General features: G+C 45.8%; 1 protein-coding gene across 1 annotated transcript; it reads right to left on the reverse strand.

The window, feature by feature from the left end:
• Positions 1–1647: 1647 nt before the first annotated feature.
• Positions 1648–4563, reverse strand: LOC133884740 (protein phosphatase 2C 50-like). The gene is made up of 4 exons (XM_062324281.1): positions 3937–4563; positions 3499–3837; positions 3329–3434; positions 1648–2319 (listed from the first exon to the last, which is right to left on the reverse strand). Exons 1-4 carry the CDS (start codon positions 4285–4287, stop codon positions 1979–1981), a joined length of 1137 nt encoding a protein of 378 aa, XP_062180265.1. The 5' UTR covers positions 4288–4563; the 3' UTR covers positions 1648–1978.
• Positions 4564–19570: the final 15007 nt, after the last annotated feature.

The raw sequence follows: 19570 nt of genomic DNA on the forward strand, positions 1-19570 counted from the left end.
TTTTAACTATCAATAACTTTTAAAATACTTAGTTTGAAAATATGAAAATTGTATGGATAGATTTAGCTTTAAAAAAACTTTCATAATCATAAATTTATTGAATTTTATTAATATGTTTCAGTAAAAAGATAGAGATCCAAGATACACATTGAAAATCATGTTATATCCTAATTCTTTGCTCAATTCGTTCCTTCTTTCCGCACTCTGCGTGGGATAATATACACACACAGGACACCCAACACAAGGGACTCGCTGAACAAACTTTCGTTAGATGCAACCTGTCGGTGATACAGGAATCAGTGGTCCTGAATCCCGAGGTTAGATCAGCAGAGTGTCACATGGCGTCCTCTCGCAGGGGTTATCTCCCCGAGGTACGAGAAGGCCAAGTCCCAGGAGAGGGTGCTCGGAGCCATGAACAGTGGTCCCCGAGCACCCGAGTTCCCCGACGACCCGAGAAGATTAAGCACCGGGAATAGAGTGCTCGGGGCCGCAAACAGTGACCTCCAAGCACTCAAGTCCCCCGACGATATAAAAAGCCAAGTGCCGGGAAGAGGGTGCTCGGAGCTGTGAACAGTGGCCCCCGAGCACCCGAGTTCCTCGAGGACCTTAGGGGAAGTCAGTTCCGGGAGAGAGTGCTCGGGGCCGTGAACAGTGGCTCCCGAGCACTCGGTTCCCCGAGAACTCAAACAGCCAGTTCCGGGAGAGAGTACTCGGGGCCGTGAACAGCGGCTCCCGAGCACTCGGTTCCCCGAGGATCACGAAAGGGCATATCCGGGAGAGAGTGCTCGGGGCTATGAACAGTGGCCCCCGAGCACTCGGTTCCCCGAGAGCCTAAGAAGTCCTTCGCCGGTAGCCTCCACGGAGGTCTAGTGGTGAGGTGTCAACTGGTGAGAGGCCTGATGCCGCATTTAAGAGGGCGCGTGGCCTGTCACTTCCAACTGCTCCCTCACGCTTGCTGACAGTCCCTGCCACGGCCTGGCAGGGAGGTGTGAGGACATTTAATGCATGGGTCTCATCCCGCGTCATCCGGCACGCCTCGGGATAGTATCGCGAAGCCTAAAACGCCCCGCCTGCCGTCCTGCTGTGTCACTCCCCGCGGCGCCCGTTGAAAAACGGCATGACTTACCAGACCGAACGAGGCGCGTTTTTAACTCTCCCTGTCACCTCGCGCAGCAGTCCATGATGGTTGCTTTCTATTTATGACGTCTTGAAACTCACGTCATCCTTTCTGGGTACGCTACCGCCCCGGCAAGTATTTAAGCTGGACGGGCTCCCCAATGAAAGAAGAGGTTAGATTGAGCCGAGCTGAGATCAAGACAGAAACCAGTTTAAGAGCACCGAAGAACAAAAAGTACAAAGCTCTAGACTAGACAAATATTCTTCTAACCCAGCAAACACTCAAAGCATTTATAGCATACACACAGGAGTAAAATGTTAAGCTCAATACAGCTCGAACATGTCTAAAAGTCCCCGAAACATTTACTACTTCCTGCATCCGACCATTCTATTCCACCTGCATCTTATTACTCCCATTTATTTTACCCGCAAAACAAATTCAAAATCATCCCAACCAAATCTCAAAAGAGTCTCTCTATGGGAGTTCAACCCTCCGACACAACCAGTTCAGGTAATTTAGTAAGCCTTGAATCATGAAAGGTGACAACGATATGTTAATTTTAGTGACTGTCTCAGCCGCTTGGCTCTTCACAAGTTCGACTATAATACAGCATTACATCTCGTCTATAATATCAAGTGCCAGGGCTCACGGTTGAAGCTGTCTGGAAAACATTTTCACCACCAGAATCCAGAATGGGGGCAAACATCATAACCCCTAGTTGAAAAATGCACCTAGCATATACATGTACAATTCTTGAGGCCCAATGAAAAAAACTGTGGGTCAAGTCTCATGCGGACGACCAACTAGCAGTATGAAATCTTTGGACATCATGGTCAGCTACTCAGATGAATCCAGGCCATGTTAGGAGTTGTTCTTGAGCTTTTTTCGAGGTTTCAAGTCGACTACAATGACAGTGATGTTGTCCTCGGTTCCTTTCTTCAGTGCCAGCCTCATAAGATAATCAGCAGCTGCTTGTGCAGCAGGATCAGTGGATCCATCACCCTCATCAGACAATGATGTTGCAATACTATTGTTCTTGTGCCACAGCTGGATCTGTCGTCGCGCAACTTTGCAGGCCTCTTCGTTTGACATGACGTCCCACAGTCCATCACTTGCAAGAATGAGGCAGTCATCATCTTTCGCCCTAGGAACAACCATAACTTCTGGTTTGGGGATGATGAATGGCCTCCAATATCGGTCCCCTGCAACATCAGAGTTTTCCAGTTCATGTTAGCAGAGAGGGCACGGAGTTTACAAATGCTATCCAACGCACAGAGAAGTCAGCTGAACTGTTGTCAGTTGAACTAAATATTCAGGTGAAATTGGATAAACAATATTATCCAAGTGTTTAAGGCAATAGTGTAGCTGATTTGAATAGGGCAAGGAATGTAAACAAGTCCAACCAAGACCGATTGTTAGCCATGGTCCAAGTTGCAGGTGCCACTTGCATGAATCATGATACAAGGTACCTTTGTAGTGTCGATAAAAGATGGCTTTTCTACTTTGGAGAGGTAACTTCCTTTCCTAATCATCTCTGCATGCTCAGTTCTATCATAGAAATGCATTTAAGCTCATTTTACAACTTCATTGGCAGGATTAGTGCCGATATCCAGGCAGTCAAATCCCATGATTGGAGAAGAATATTAAGTTTAACATACTTCCTATCTCCGATAGAAACAAGTGGGTCTAACCCAAATTGCTGATAGAGTAAGCATATCTTTTTTTTTTAATATGGAACAACATATAAAATATAACATCTAGCAAAAAATACAGAATCTAGCAAAAATATAGCATCTAGCAAAAATCACCAGGCGGCTCACTATTAGCACAATACAAGGTCTTTCAACAAAATGACCAGAGGAAATTTACCTAGATCAATATGAAATAATACTCGAATCAATTGATTAAGATGCTTCTCTAGATCCCAAAAATAACAATAACACCCCAGAACTTAGTGGCTTCAGATTTCATAATCTTAATATTATCACATATAGCAAACTTAATTCCTACACCAACCAGTAGCCTAGATTTGATCTCGGAATGATCTTAAGAACTTCAAGGACAATCCTACTTCACCATATTAAGTTACTTTACATCATGCAGCGCAAGCTTCACAACATTCTCATGTTTTGCAGCAACTATACTTCTAGTTCACATGAAAAGGAAACTAGTTATTCTACTTAAATCTAGCACAGGAATCAATTTGCATACCAATTGATCGCGACATAGCGAGTATACCGGACACCCGGTAACCGTTCCATTGGATGACCTTGCCTCCTTGGGCCTCAATCCTCGCCCGCTCATCCTTCCTATCAGGCTGAAACGACAAGTGTCAATCACAGCAACTCTGGACGTTTCACGACTTCAACAAAAAACCTCACCTTATGATCAATTGACAACGGCACCGGCTCCTTCCCGCGACAGAGCACGGAACGTGAATCTCCACAGTTGGCGACCACCACATGAGAGGAGCACACGATTGCGACAACCACTGTCGAGCCAACGTTCTCCGGGGCAACTGGCAGACACTGTTCAACGCCATCGATGAGCCTGCTCGCTCGCCCTGACACCTCGTCATCTACCCTCTGGAAACAGAGACGGAACAGCTCGTCCCAGTGCTCCTTCATATCCACCTCGCCCATCTCCACCAAATCCTTGCCGCGCTGCCTCAGTTCCTTGCTCAAGAGCACCTGGAGCCTTTCCCGGCAATAATTCGCCACCTATACAGCAACACAAAGCCACAAATAATCAAATCATGAGTGATGCTGCCGGCAGCGACCGATCGAATGCTGTCGAGGGTTCCAAGCCTGTGTATGCACCTCGGCACCGCCGTGGCCGTCGAACACGCCGAACAGATGCGCCGGCAGCCGGAGCGCGTCGGCATCGAGCCCGAGCCCATCGAGGTCCCGGCGGCTGGCGAGCAGGCGCACCGGCACGTCGGCGAACCGCGGGGCGGCCGCGCACGCGTCCTCCATCTCTGCGCTGCGGCCGCGCGTCGACGCGCAGCCCCAGACCGGCGCGCAGTCCATCAGGTACACGCTCCTCTTGCCGCCCCCCGCGACCCCGGCCTTCCTGTCTCCGCCGCCGAGATCCAGCTTCTCGATCCCGCCGCCTGTGCATTCCGCCGCGGCGCACGCCACCTCGTTCTCCACGCAGATCGCCGTCGCCATCTCAAGATCACAAGACCAACCCCCCTTCCGAAGTCCGAACCACTCACTCTCGCGCCCCCGCGTCACCAAAGAATAACCAGCAAGACAGCAACGGAGCCGGCGCCCACGAGACGCAAGCGGCTGCAAGAAGTGCCGGGCTTCGGCTACGAGGAGGCGTATAACTAGACTTGGGTGATGGGAGGCGAGGCGAGGCGGGGTGATGTGCGCGCGCGCGTGTGAGTGGAGGGGAAAGAAGAGAAGGGGAGAGAGAAGGGAAAGGGAAGGGGATGGGATGGGATGGGTGGGAGGGAGGGAGGAGGAAGCGAGGTGGGAGGAGGGGATTGGACGGGGCGCGCCGTATCGAGCAGGTCCCCCGGCGCCTTCTGCTGGAGGGGTCCGCGTGGCGCTTGATATATTATCTATTCCCAGGCCTTGGTTTCTGCTACCTTCACGCCACTTCAGTACACCTGTTGTGCTCCCACTCGGTAGCATGTGGATTGTTGTGATTCGTGAGCAGTCGCGCCGGTTTGTCAATGAAGGGAAATGTTAGGGGCTCTTTGGTTACGGCCAAAAGGAAAGCTAAATTTTATGTGTGCTTTGAAAATTTAGTTTTTTTATTTGAAGTTAAAATTTAGTTTTTGTTTGATTTGAAGTTGAAATGTTTTTAAAAAAAAATTAAGAGCTAAAATTTTTCTATATCGTTTTTTAAAATCTCGAGCGGCTATATCGTTCATCAAAATTTGTAATCAAATAAATTTTAATTTGTCCTCAAACCAAACATTATTTTAACAGTTAAAATTTGACACTACAGTGTTAAGAAAAAACTAAACAGCCCCTTATTCTCAGAAGAACTGACACTTCGAGTATGTGTTTTGTTTCAAACAAGCATAATTATGCTCCGAGCTGCTCGACTAGATTTTCAAGTCTAGCGATTACGAACGGGAACAATTTCTTGCGAAGAAACTAGATATAATACTCGTGTAATATCACTCGAAGTTTATCTTCTATGGGAAAATTGCTTGTGCTTCTGTTACACGGGTTGATTTGTGAATTTGTAGCCCCACAAGCAAAATAGGTTTATTTTAATCCCAATACTTTTGATATATATTCCTAAGTACCCAATATGTGAGATAAATTATCTACGAAACATTAATTCTGTTCTTTTTATGTTATAGGGTTGACCAAGCTACAAGAAGAGTATAAGATGACGACATACACTTATCAATTACGTGTTATTCCCTCTGATCGTAGTAATATGTCAAATTAACAAGAACATCTTTTGTCCATAATTATACTATTGAACTTAAAAAGCAGGTAGCACATTTTTCAACATAAGTATTCCGGAGTCGGTAAAGAATACACGAGGGCTGTGTTAGGCTCTTATATCTCTCCTGTTCTGAGCTAACGGATACTTAGAATATTAAAAGATCTTTGTTTAGATTAAAAAAAATTATTTAGTTACATACATTTACGGTTACAGTCTAACCTAACAGAAATAAATATACAATATCATCTTAGCCCAGCGAATGTAGCTTTTGAATTCGCTCATATAGACGGGACCACTTATTAATACCATAAAATCATCTTTATACGAGTAACTAATCATAATCTAAACTTTTATATCCGCTCATACATCTTATATTAATCAAATAAACAGAAACTCAGCTCAACTTATCTAGATAAATACAACTAATCAAGCATTCTTCTTTTCAACAAACTAGCAAATATTGAGGGTTAATTCCTGACAATATATCCGGGATATACCGAGCAATGGACGAGTTGATCTATGTTTCTGGCAGAGGTATGTGCGTGTGCTGGAGGGATTAAGAAGGTCCGGAGTTATTCAGGTTCAGACTCTCATAGGATAATAGCTCTACGTTATGTATATTTTCTTGTAGAGTATGTCAAATGGTTATAGGGTGTCTCTTTTCCCATCGCAGTCGCCACCTCTTTATATATCAGGGAAGAAGATGTTGATACAAATGGATCATATCAAACTAGACGACAGACCTATACTAGATGCAACTCAGCTATTCCTACCTTATCATGATGGTGGATATGCATGTTACCCTACTTTGATCACCTTACACGTCCTGTATCATCACTCGTTAGATCATCTTGTAGCATTAAATGTTATGAGACGAGTCACTACTATGATATGTTGTCCCATAATCATGAGTGCTCTATATTTTTTCTTTTTACAGATTAACATGAAATTTTCGTAACCTTAAAAACGAATATAATAGTTTATTTTCCCCTTAAATATTAAGATAATAAATATAACTTTACTTAATCTATTTTTCTCCTATTATTTATACTATGCAGCTAAAGCTTGTCCGGTAAACAAACACATCGGGAGATATCTCGCGACGCTGATCGCTCGAGCCTTTCGGGATGGGTGACCTGTAGTGCCTGCCTCAGTAAACCTGACAAGCGAAATAATAGAGGGTGACCATGCGTCGGCCCCCCTGCGGGCCGTGTAAACCGGTGTGCCCCATGAGATCTCCCCCTGCTATTCTTTTCGCCCTCTAGTGCCCAACGCGTGACACGTTGCCATTTGGTGAGGAGGCTGCCTGCCCTCCGGCAGAGTCCGAGTTCGCATCTTTCCAGGGAGCTGGGCCCCAGGGCCCCTCCAGCCAATGGCGCCGCGCCACTTGGCCACGTCGGATGCGGCCGTATGGAGGAGGGGACGCGCCGGGAAAGATTGCGTATTCCGGGAACGACTGCTGCTCCTGCTTTCTGTGCCCTGTAACTTTATGCCTGTTCGTCCCGTCCGCCTGCCGCCGGGTGTCGATCACCAGTCGCCACCTGTGAAAAATTCCCGGATAGCATTTGCGTGCACCGAACCGTAGCTGGTAGAGAGGCTGATCGTAGCGGATACGCACGACAGGTCATGAGTGTTGACAGCGACGCGTACGTTGATCGCGACTGGATTGTACGGGTCCACGAAAAGGCCGTGTGACTCATCTACTGATGGTAGTAACAAGCCCAATCAGATGTGCACAGCGCTCAGCAGGATGCTTGATGGGGATATTGTACGTGGATGAGTCATGAGTGTTGGTCGAGCAGTTGAGCTGTTGGGGCGTGTCGGGTCCAGATCCAACCGAGGGCTCCAGAAGCACAGATCAGCTGTTCCTGTTCTCGTCGTCGTCATGAACTTCTGTAGCAGAAAATTCTACCAGCCGGCACCAGGCTGCTGCCTGCTGAGAGAGTAAAATTTGTTGCGAACAGATATTCTCTGTTAAACATATGATTAATTAGAGATTAAACTATAATTAGCCGTTACAACTAAGTGATACCTGTTTGGATGGGACCGTCATCCGATCGGATATGTTTTTGTCCCTTAAACATGTATATATATATATATATATATATATATAAACTCATCAATCAAAATGATTTTTCTGATTCTTTTGATCTACTTTTTTTTTAATTTCTATTTGAAATACGTTATCATCGTAAGAGTTCACCACTTAGCGATAAAATCATAGAAGAAGAAGAAAATGACCAATCAGCCTCACCATCAGAGAAGGCACGAAGGCCTCTCCTAAATCAAAATAAAGAAAAAGATGGATCCTTCACCTTTAACCACCGTAGAAGTTCTTTGTTGTTTGATGGATTTAGAGGCTACCATTCTCCATCACATCTTGTTGCTCGGCCACACTTAAAGCCCTAGCCATTCACGTGCTCGTCGTTGTGCTAGTGCATGTGCTTGTCGCCGTTATCGTCACCACCGCGGACCTTCAAGAGCTCTAGCCGCCCCTCCAGTGGCTCTTGCAGCCACTCTTGCTGTTGGACCACCGCCAACGATGGCAGCACGTCGTAGTGCTGCTCCTCTCTTCAACGCTCTACCAGCGATGGTGGTGCCTTCCTCGGAGGAGGATGAGGATCCGGAGGTGCGTGTTTGGTTGTACTCTCTTAAGTACACTCCGCTGCCTCCTCCAAGGGCTGAGACCGCTCGCTTCATTCAAGTGCAAGCCACTAGAGCCTCCTCTGAGATGGCATAACCGGCTCCATAATCTTCCAATGTGATGATCGCCCGCTGCAACTGGATCTTCCGGGTCCGCCGAGGCAGGAGCATTCCTAGTGCAATGGTGGACTATGGTCCTGCTTTTCTTCCCATGGCATCGACCTCCACATGTCGGCCGAGTCTTCCTCTGTCGTGCCGATCTTCATCGACTCTAGCTTTGAGGTCGAGGAGGCTCTCTCTGATGAGTCTTCAAACTCCGCCTCCATGGACACCGCGCCGTCCACCTTAGCTAGAGGAACGATGACAACGCGATGTGGTTCTCTCATCTCGACCACCGGATCCACAGCGCATGCCCCTACTTCACCGGCTCGCCGCACCCTTCGTCGATTCACCACAGCGGCGGATCCACAGCGCATGCCCCTACTTCACCGGCCCGCCGCACCCTTCATCGATTCACCATAGCGGCGGCCAACCGTCGTCCGGGCCTCCGCCCGGAGTCGTGGGCCCCTGCGGCCTCCGGCTTTCCCTCTGAAGGCGCCTAAGCGCGCCCAAGCATGCACGCGTGCTTGGGGAAGGAGCTCCACGACTTCCTTCATGCACGCGTGTGACGGGAAGGGGGCGGCACACCCTCTCGCCGGCGTCCTCACCGGTGCGACGCCATCCAAACCGGATCGGGGCAGGAACTTGCGTTCGAGTCTTTGACGGCTATCGGGACCTAGATCTTGATCAGTGCTGTCTAAATAGATCGTGCCTAGGGAGCCGACCCGAGGTACAGTACTGTAGGTATGGTCCAGGCATGACACGGCCTAAGGGGTAGGTAGGCCGGGCCAGCACGGCACAGTTAGTCGGGTCGTGACTAGGTCGACGCCTCGGTATGGCGGGTTAGCACGTTACGATCCCGCCCCACCACGCCGTCGTGTGCCCCGTCCCCCCGCCGTGCCGCTGCGCCCCCGCGCCTGCCGCTGCGCCTCGCTACCATGCCGCCCCGCCCCTCGACCTCTCTATCCCACCCCCGCGCCGCAGCCTCACCCTCCCCGCCGTCTCGTCGTACCCGTCAGGCCATCGAGCCAGTCGTGCCGTAACAATGCCCGGGCCAATTCGACACGACACGTTAACTGACAAACCGTATCGTGCGCTGTGCCTTTAGCACATGAACCGGCATAGCATGACCCATGCTGGGCCAGTCTTACCGGACCTATCGGGCTATCTCTAGTCGAACCCGTGTTGGTCCATAGATCCATTTGGACAGCACTACTTGGTGAATCAGGCGGGCGCCAGCGCGATGATAAGAAATTAAGCAGCAGGACCAGGAAGGTCGGTTGTATCCACCGATGAATAGAGTGGTAAAATGGCACTTTCGAATTGACTAGGAAATAAGTGAAAAAATTCGTCGTTGAAGGGAGGAAGAAACTGGCCTGCAAGGATATATATCACGTACGCGTCATTTTCATCGATCGGTACGTGTTCCTCGTGTGGAGTTTCCATTGGCCCAACTGTCCAGCATCACTTTTGTGCGTGTGAACGAAGCTGGCATGACCAGCATCTTCCTATAATTGCGGGGATGCGTAGCTTTCACAGGAGCGGACGTAATCTCACGTACCGCTAGCCAGCTCATTTTTGAAGCATAGTTCGTGATTGTAAAATCGAGCTCCGAATGGCGCGAGTTGCTAGCATGAAGAAACGTGTATCCACAATTTTTTTTTAAGGAACCGGGATGGTTTTTATTGATATAACATGAACTTTACAGACAACCGGTTACAAATACTAGATTTTTGATTCACTATTTGCCTAAACATCCGTACATTACATCGTCTCGCTGGAGATAGACGGAACACATCGAAGATGAAGCCGGGACCTGTCTCTTCGAACGACAAGGAAGCGTATAATTTTTACACCACATGAGACAGCCCTTGTGAGATGGGTCTTAGGATTGCCGAACGCACTAGCTCCGCCCAACGGCCATCGACCATTACCTCGCCGGATAAAAAGAAAATCGACGCTTCTAGCTTCAACTTCGGTGCAGACTTCACCTTCGACGAGCTTAAACAACAACCTCCGCGACCACCGACACCAACGCCGACGATCCAGAAACAAAACCCACCAGCAGCACCAACTGCGACACTAGAGCTCCGGTAAAAGCAACACCTAAAAACACACAACTCATTTCTATATATCAAAAGCACACTGCGCCGAGACGCCTGTGCTCATGGCCACCACGACCTTTTTCTCCTCCCAAACGGGTCGACGACCAGCACCGCAACGCTTCGGCCGGCGCCAAGCACCACATGCCGCAACCGCCGACAGGAACAGAAGAAGGTGGTGGCCAATAACGCGATTATTCAAAAACTACTAGCCTAAATACTGCTTACATCTAAAGAGGGTGTGTCTGCAAATCTGATGGATTACATATTTACAAGTATACATGCTTCGAACCAAGATCTATCTGCACTCATTCGAGGCGCAGTATTTAGGCTAGTAGTTCGATGAATTCTGGCAAAAATCCGTCAAAGAAGGCTCAGTTCGGCGGTCCCCGGTCGTGCGCGGCTGCGGCAGAAAGGATCGGGACAACGAGCCGTGCACGGCATGGAGCGCAAATACGTGGCGGCACCGGCCGTCAGCGGCGCGTGGTGGGTAAGTTGGAGCGTGGCGTCCGGTCGCACGTGCAGAGGTAGGGCTGTCAAAAAATAAAACTCGAGACTTGTCGGTTCGGTACAGTTCGATTCGAGTTGGACTCGACACGAAATCAAGCTAAGCTCGAGCTCAGGCCTAAGCTCACAAGCTTTTAACAAGCAAACTCAAATAACTCGATCAATCTCGTTGATTTTCTCCAGCAACTCGGCTCCAATCCCACCACTTCGGATCACCTAAAGGCCCAAGATCTTCTAGCTCAAGGCCCAAGCAGGTAAACTAACAACATATGTCCAGGCCCACTCCTGTAACTTCCATCCCAAGTCCCTCGATGCCAAACCAAACAAGCTCGAGCCAGCGTCGTCTTCATCACGCCCAAACCAATCCCGCCTCTCACGACCGAGCCAGCACCGTCTTCATCACGCCCAAGCGAGTGTCGCAAGGTCCGCACGTCACCCCTCCCATATCATCCACTGCCTCTTGTCCCACCTCACCCTCACCCTCACCATGTCTTCCACCTGCCAGCTTTGAAATACAATGCCATGCTCGCCCCCCCTACCATGACGAGTTTTTAGCACGCTAGTAATCTCCTCACTCTATTCTCCTCCCATGTTCTTCTCAATTCGTTGGCTTGAGTGGTTCTTGAATCTTGGTTATTGTCTCTTTTGCAATTGAATGGATTGATGATGTAATTGGATCGGATACAGACAGATATAGCTCATCATGTATCTATCTTATTTTTTTTGGAGTTGGAGTCGGACACAGATAGTGCCGGATAATTATTTCTTCATCTTGTATCATATTCTACATTTTTTTGTCGAGGTCAGAGTCGGAGCGGATAGTCGGATAGATATCGGTTAGTCAGATAGATGGAAGTTTTTTTACTTCATTTGCATCCCCACACAACACATTAAATAATATAGGGGTGCAATCAAAGTGAGCACATAGAGAGTGATCGGTGAGATGTGAAAACAAGATCATTTAATATTATTTGTCTATGGATGTATGATAATCTACCTGTATATTATCATGTTTTAAATGAAATCATAATATATTTCTCGTAACACCTAACATTCGGTTACTTTGGATGGATACTAGTCATCATGTATCTTATCCTATATTTTTTTTCGGATCCAGAATCGAACAAGGATAGTGTCGAATAATGTCGGACATGGATATCAGTCATCCCATATTTGCTTCGAACCCCTTAGGACGGTCGAAAAATATCCATCATGTTGGCACCCCTAATCAAGATCCCCTTTTCTCTCCAAGATGCCAACCTCATAGCTACTCATGTAGTCGATCGATGCTGACGAATTTGCTATTACCGAGCTTTTTTGAGCCGAGCTCAAGCTCACTCAAGCTTTGTTCGATCCAAGCTCGAGCTCGATTGCAAGCTTGGACACCAACTTAGGCTCGCTCAAGATCGGCTCGAGACCGTGACAAGCTCAAGCCTAGGAACCTGGGCTCACTCAAGCTCAGCTCGTTAATAGCCCTAGCCGAGAGCGCTCGACAGGGCTACTTGAAGGGTGTGGGACTACGCCACAGGCGCAGCAGGTGGGGATTTGGCCTTTGGGCTATTGGTGGGCCTCCGTATACTGACGGCATCGGCCTGAATCGGACAAAAAGGTTGAAACTCTTTTCATTTGGTCCAAGATTGTGAGGAACAGAACAAATAGTATTCCAATTAATCATCAGAATGATCACTTGCTTAATCACTATCATGATGATTAATCGGAATACCATCCCGGTAGTCCCGACACGTGTTTTGTGCCTAAGATCGAAACACATGCTTTTTCAATATATAACATCAAAACAAAGCTTAAGAAAGAGCGAGTAATTAAATTATAATACAAGTTACTAAGCATTTAACCATTTATAATAATTTACATTAAAAGGGAGCAAGGAGGATAAAGAACATATTACCTCATAACCAACTAGAAACTACGCAGCGAAAGATTATCACCTATTAACACCAAAAGCTATGTGAAACTATATACCCTTAGGCTCCACATAAAAGCACGCCACATGAGTAGTTTGCACTATTCATTCCCGTCACCTACATCGGTGAACATAAAGTAACAAAACACGAGCTCTTTCTCACCGGTAGAACCTAAAAGAGCAGCGTGAGTACGAAGATACTCTCAAGATTTAATCCATAATAAGTACATATAATAACCCAACTCCAAAGATTATGCAATTGAGCCATTAAAAAGGAGTAGGCCACAAGGTTAAATGAATTCATACGCATAAATAACCTGACACCTATGTGAGAGCACCTATACTTAACCACGTATATCTTTCTACCATGTAACTACCAACTTACATATAAATGTAAATGGAGTCATCTCATGAACATAACTGTAAGTTGAACCATCTCAAACCCATACCAACATACCACACCATATCATCCCACATTCGTAATTTTACGACCAATGAAAATGGACAGAAGCATGCTCATGATTGAGAGCACGGCAATTCAAATTATTTTACATCCTGCAGGGGTGCTCCTTTACCTACACGACTCGAGAAACATTCGGCTCACGTGTCCACACGGGTCCACATAAGGGGGTACTTGTGTCAACCTTTCCCAATAAGCCCAACCGTTTGATCATGCACCGATAGGTGCATGGGTCATCTAGAATTACTCTCGGAGCAAATTGGATACCCCTACAAGCCTACTATACCCACGACACCATCGACTTACACGCCAAAAGACCACAAATACAATGATATTCAGCTTATCGTTCCCATATGCGACATGCAGTAAGTACAGAAAGTGCTAAAGCTAACTGCATCGATGGACGGTGCTTAAATGATGCAAGCGGTCTATGGCATCCGGATTCATCTCTTGAACTACACCGAGGAACTCCTCCAATACAGAAGGTACTCCTAGCACTGTCCACATCTCGCCTCATCCTCGCCTCTCATACATCCCACATCATTGTCATTGTATTTGTAAACAATAAGTAAGCCATTAACTCGCAAACAATGGTTGTACAATCGCTCGACTTCTACTAGGGACATATGCATTGCTAAGCATTTCAAATAACTCTTAAGTTAGAAATCAACAATGTTATCAAGGCTACAGGGATATGGATAATCAATAACTCAATGTAGAGGTAATGCAATTTAATATAGGTTCTACCCATATAAACCTAGCATCGACTCGCTAACCATGCAATGATACGTAAGCGACAACTTATTAATTTAGACTCCATTCAATTCAAGAAAGGTCCAATATGCTTAGATGCTTGCCTTGCTGCTTTGGTGATTGCCTGATACTCCCAATGCAACACTCACAGAACTCTGCTAGATTGGTAAGCCTTCATTCGCTTGGATCGCCGGTGTAACGCTCTCTAAATGAATCAAGAACGCATTGCATAAATAATCAAATGATAGAAAAATGTGCATATGATGCATGTTTGAATATTAATAGAGCGTAGTGTTTCTAAAACATTTGCAAAAGATCATCAAATGATTAGGGTTCTGAAGATTGAAACCCCGGATAAGACAACCTAAGTGCATATTGCTTTAAGTGGCTGGCGGTCAGACCGGTGTTGAAGTGGCGGTCAAACCGTGAGATTCTGCCAGCGCCACTTTATGAGGCCGCCGCTGAAGGCTCCAACGAAACCTTCGACCACGAAGGACACCAAAATACTCTATGGGACTAGTGGAGTGTTTCTAAAGTGATTTGGAAAATATTCACCGAGCTAAACTCAACATACCCCATGGATAAGCCCTAGGCTAGGGTTAAGCTTGGGTCTAAATATAATGGGGATCTATTTTACCTCGGGAATGGTGAGGAAACGATATGGGATGTCTCACCTTAGTGTAGGAAAGCTTTCTAGCGGATCAATCCACTCCAGAGAAGATCCGATTTGGTGATCGGGCCCTGGGGTGGCGTATGGACTTGCGATTGGATGAACTTTCCTCCAGCGAGGGAGAAGAGGGGAGGATCTTGGAGGAACTTCCGGGAAGTTCGAGGGAGTCCCCTCTGTCGATCTCTGGTCATCGAAGCCGACGTGGTGATCTCTCCTTCTCTCTTGGTGTGGGTGAAGGAGTGAGTGAGAGCGAGAGTGTGTGAGAGAGTGAGTGTGAGAGAGTTAGCCGATTTTCTTAAGTGGAGCCTCTGCACTGCGGCGGTCAGACCACATGATTGGTCAGTCAGACCGCGGGAAGTCCATGTGGCTTCCCCCTAGTGGTTAGACCGTGGGTGACCCTGATCAGACCATGCGGGCAGTCTTTTCCCCTTTTAATCCTTCTTCCATCCTTTTCATCTCCAAAGTATTTGGGGCTTCCTCAGTGTCCCTAAACCATCTACAACATGTTTTTTTTAACACGTTTAAAGCTTGAATTGCAAACAAACATGTATAAACATAACGTTATTATGATTATGCATGCTTGATTACGCAATTAGCGTTTCGGTACGTGACAAAGATGGCCTAGGGGGCATGGCCCGACAGCGGATCAGCGACCGAAATGAGCTGATATCGTCGTTTACTTACTCAAAATATAGTTTGATCCATATGTTAGAAGTTGATTCTATCACTTACCCACATGGATTTAATTTAATGCATATGTTAAATTTACTGAGGAAGATGGTAGAACTACATTGGAACATATTGGTTAATTTCTTGCATAATTTGGTGTAGTTGTTGCTAGTGATGCTTTGAAATTAAGATTATTTCCTTTATCTGTATCTAGTACTACAATTACTTGGTTTATTGCTCTTGCACTAAATTCTATTCATATATGGTCCTAGTTAGAGCAAAAATTTCATGAATATTTTTATATTGGTGATACTGAATTGAGATTATCACATTTAACATTGGTTAGGCAGGAGTAGAATGAACATGTTGTTGACTACATTAGAAGGTTTAGACATAAAAAAACTGATGCTTTAATCTAGTGATATCTGATAAGGATCTTGCTAAGCTAGCTTTTTCTGGATTACTTTTGCATCTTAAAGAAAGGTTATAACGGCAGGTATTCCTAGATATTAATCAAGTTTTACAAAAAACTTTGGCTTAAGAAAGTCGTGCTAAAGAGTTTAGAGATTTTTTAAAAAAATAATGAGAAAAATAAGGCTATTCAATATGGTGTTAATCTAAAAGAATATGATTCCTGGTCATCGAATGATGAGAGCGTAGATATGTGTTGTTGAATGGGCATGAGCTTTAAAATCTAAACCATTCGTTTGTTCAGCTTTAAAGTCGGTTCCCCAAAAAAAAATCAGTAAGAAGAAATTAAATATATTTTTGATGTTGCTAAATACGATAGAATCTTTGACTATTTGCTATAAGAAAAACAAAATAGATTGCTTGATAATCATGATATACCACCACCTGAAGAATTTAAAAACCGTGCATATTGTAAATGGTATAATTCTTATTCTAATGCCATTGATGATTGCAATGTTTTTCATCGGCAGGTTCAATTGGCTATTAATGAAGCACGATTTAAATTTACTAAAAGTTTGAAAATGCAGCTAGTCCATAATCCTTTTCCTATCAATGTGATTGATTTTGAGAACAAGAAAGTGTTTATTCGGCCATCTCAGGCCCAATCTATAAAAGATAAGAATATGGTAGTAGACGAGGGGGCACAAGAACGTTGAATTCTGTGGCTATGCAAAGTGTTTGGCCAGAGATAATTAAATTAAAAGGCTCTAAAGTTGATAGTTGGAAAGTTAACGAAGATAGAGTCAAGGTCATCAAAAACATTGAAAAGTGAAGCCCGTATTTAAGGAGGAAAATTAATGAGGATGGCAAGACCCGTCAAAAAGGTGCTAGTCAGTTTAAGTAATCAAAATCACCTCCAAAGCAAGGGTTTGATGGTTAGAAGAATTGACATGAGAGTTTTTATGCAGCAGCGCCATATCCTCCCTTCAGGCTATCAATGTTCATGCCATGGGGACCTCCTCCTGCTGTTTTTCCTCCTTGTCCACCATGGGGATCGTATGGTCCATGGATGCTGCCACCTCCGATGTCTTTTGGACCATTACATCCAGGTTGGACAGTTCCAGGAAAGCCATTGTTTGATAGATTTTCATGCCCTAAGTCAGACCAATTTGAGCCAAGAAATTGGTCTAATGATAAAGTAGTGAAGAAAGTTTATCAGTTAAAGAGAGAAGTCGAATTCATTTGGGGGGGGGGGGGGGGGGCAAAACAACAACAGGCATATGGCAAGATGCATAGAGTATTACATGAAGATATAAAATGGCCGATATTTTATCATCATCCTGAGAAACATAAATTAGATGGCCAATGTTTTGTTTACCATCATTCTAAGGACTGACTCGGAGTATTATTTTTGGAAAATATTTGTTTGTTTACTAAAAAAATAAGGGGGCATATGTTGATAGAAAAATTTGGCAGGCGAAACCGATATGGCAGCCGTTTATTTTTACGATATTGCTCAGACTCGATCGTTCGATGCTCGACAACAGTCCCAGACGTTCCATCTCCGTTCAAATGAAGTTGTAGCTGATGGCTCCTAGTATAGGAGGGTCCATGTGAGAAAGCTCTAGATTGGACCTAGAAAATTCATTCAATTAAGTTAGTGTGTTGCTTTCTACGTCCGTCGAATCCTCGAGAGCTCCGTCGGTCCTCTTCTCTGCTGCTGCTACTTCCCCTCCTCCATGCCTTTTTCCCTCACGCTCCTCCAGAGCTCCATCCAAGCTCCGCTAGAGATCCATCAACACCGTGCGATGTAGATGCAGAGCTCGCCAATCACGAAAGCCGTCACCCGAAACAACTATCAGACTACCCCTTCCTCTACAAGCTCTAAAAGCACTAGCCGGAACCTACACTCTCTCCCCCACATTTTTTTTCTCCGGTGAGCCAAAGCTCCAGCGAGCTGCCTACCCTTCTCCTCCACCTTCTTCTCCGGTGAGCCAAAGCTCCGGCGAGCTTCCGGCAACCGAAGAAATGCTTCTGCTCCTTCCTTTTCGCATGGATTCGAGCATGTTGTTCGTTAACGAGGCGTTGTCTAGGCTGTCCACTCCATTCCACTCTGAGCTCTTAACCATCCCAACCATTCCCCACCACCAAATACACACCACATTTCACACAGTTGCAAAAGCATGATTGAATGCCGTCCGGACGTCCGAACCGCCTAAAACAAATCGGACGCTGTTGTGCAGCCCCATCCACATGATTTCTTCCACTCGTTGCTCCACCTCACCACCTGCCTGCCTTATCACTTCCAGCACATTCCTCTGACAACGAGCCCAACAAAAAAAAAAAAAGAGCAGCGGTGAAGAGGAAATGGGTGGTGAAAGCTGCAACATGTGATTTTTTGATGTTTTTTTCGATGTTGCATCAACCTATTTAAGATGTTATGATTAGTGTTTTTTATGTTGCAATATGTGATTTGGGATGTTTTTTTTCAGGGATGTTGCAATTGATGATTTCGGATGTTGCAACATGTGATTAAGGATGCTGCAACCAATAATTGGAGATATTGCTACATATGATTTAGTTCGACTGATGTTGCATATGTGTTTTGGGACGTTTTAATATGTGTATTGAGATGTTAAAATAGTAACTTTTGGATGTTGCATTTGTTTAGGGTGGCTGATGTTGTATTTCGGGGTGAGAAACTCGATTTTATATATCTAGGGTTTTTTCATGCTTTTTTTATAGTAAGATTAGTTAAGAAGTCGATCTCATTTAAGATCTACTGTATGAGCTAAGGTCAAATGATCTATGGGATTTCATCTAAAAATGTTACGTGTAACATGAAGTGATGTTACGGTAAAAATCTTCTCCTGAAATTGAGTGCATACAATAAGTTACTTTAGTACATATTTTTCAATATTGTAAATATTGATTTTCGATGTTACAGATATTATTTTTGATATTGCAATAGACTGTCCGATAGATCGAACTCTGAGCACTAGCAGTTCCCTTATTTTTATAGACCGATCCAAATACGATTTGGAGCCGATTCAGATACAAATATATGCAGACCAGCCTCTATATAAGTCTGCGAGGACGGCCGATTCACCGGCGCACCAAGCCAAAACAAAATCGTTCTTTTATTTTTTTTTCTACTTCCTTTTTGCATCTAGGTTTAGCTGTAATCTAGTCGTTTTTTCTTCCCCTTACCGACTGCTCGCGCGCCGCAGTTCAGGGTGTGCACCGATCCGCGCCGTGCGTCATCACGAGTTGCTGCTGCTGCCCATCTACAACGATCGTCATCGGTGCAGTCACGTGAGAACAGTCCACCGTTTTTTTTTTTAATTCGCCTAACAGCCCAACAAGAGACCGGTCGGCAGATTCTCTCTAAAGTGCTCTGTTCGTCCTTGTTCATTACTGTTCGCAGATTGAAGATTAATATTAAAGTGCTGCTCAAAAAATGTAGCAACCGCCTACTCCACCTCCATGCTCTGCCCTCCTCCCTTTTCCCTTCTCCGACTCCGGCAGCGCCGGACAGGCGGTCCGGGTACTTAACACTCGGAGGATATCGCGGGCGAGAGGTTCCGGTGGCAGGCGGCCCCCATCCCCCACCACGCCGTCGACCTCTGGAGTTTGCCCCAAGTTCAGGGTGTGCTAGTGTGGCTTCCATCTCGGGTCAAGGATTTGGTGTGGTTGGGAGACAAACTCGCTAATACAATCCATCGGCAAACTCGCCATCATCCCAATCCCATCCAAGGGATGCAACCCCAATTACACTACATTGTGCGTTAGTCCAGAGCTC

This window comes from Phragmites australis, chromosome 11 (assembly GCF_958298935.1).
Source record: "Phragmites australis chromosome 11, lpPhrAust1.1, whole genome shotgun sequence".
NCBI lineage: Eukaryota > Viridiplantae > Streptophyta > Magnoliopsida > Poales > Poaceae > Phragmites > Phragmites australis.

Excerpts from the sequence above, each read along its gene's own strand:
- LOC133884740 (XM_062324281.1), bottom strand. The coding sequence starts at position 4,287 with ATGGCGACGGCGATCTGCGTGGAGAACGAGGTGGCGTGCGCCGCGGCG. Across the intron at positions 3,838-3,936 it reads ACGGCCACGGCGGTGCCGAG|GTGGCGAATTATTGCCGGGA; the intron begins GTGCATACACAG and ends GTTGCTGTATAG. Across the intron at positions 2,320-3,328 it reads CGCTATGTCGCGATCAATTG|GGGACCGATATTGGAGGCCA; the intron begins GTATGCAAATTG and ends CTGATGTTGCAG.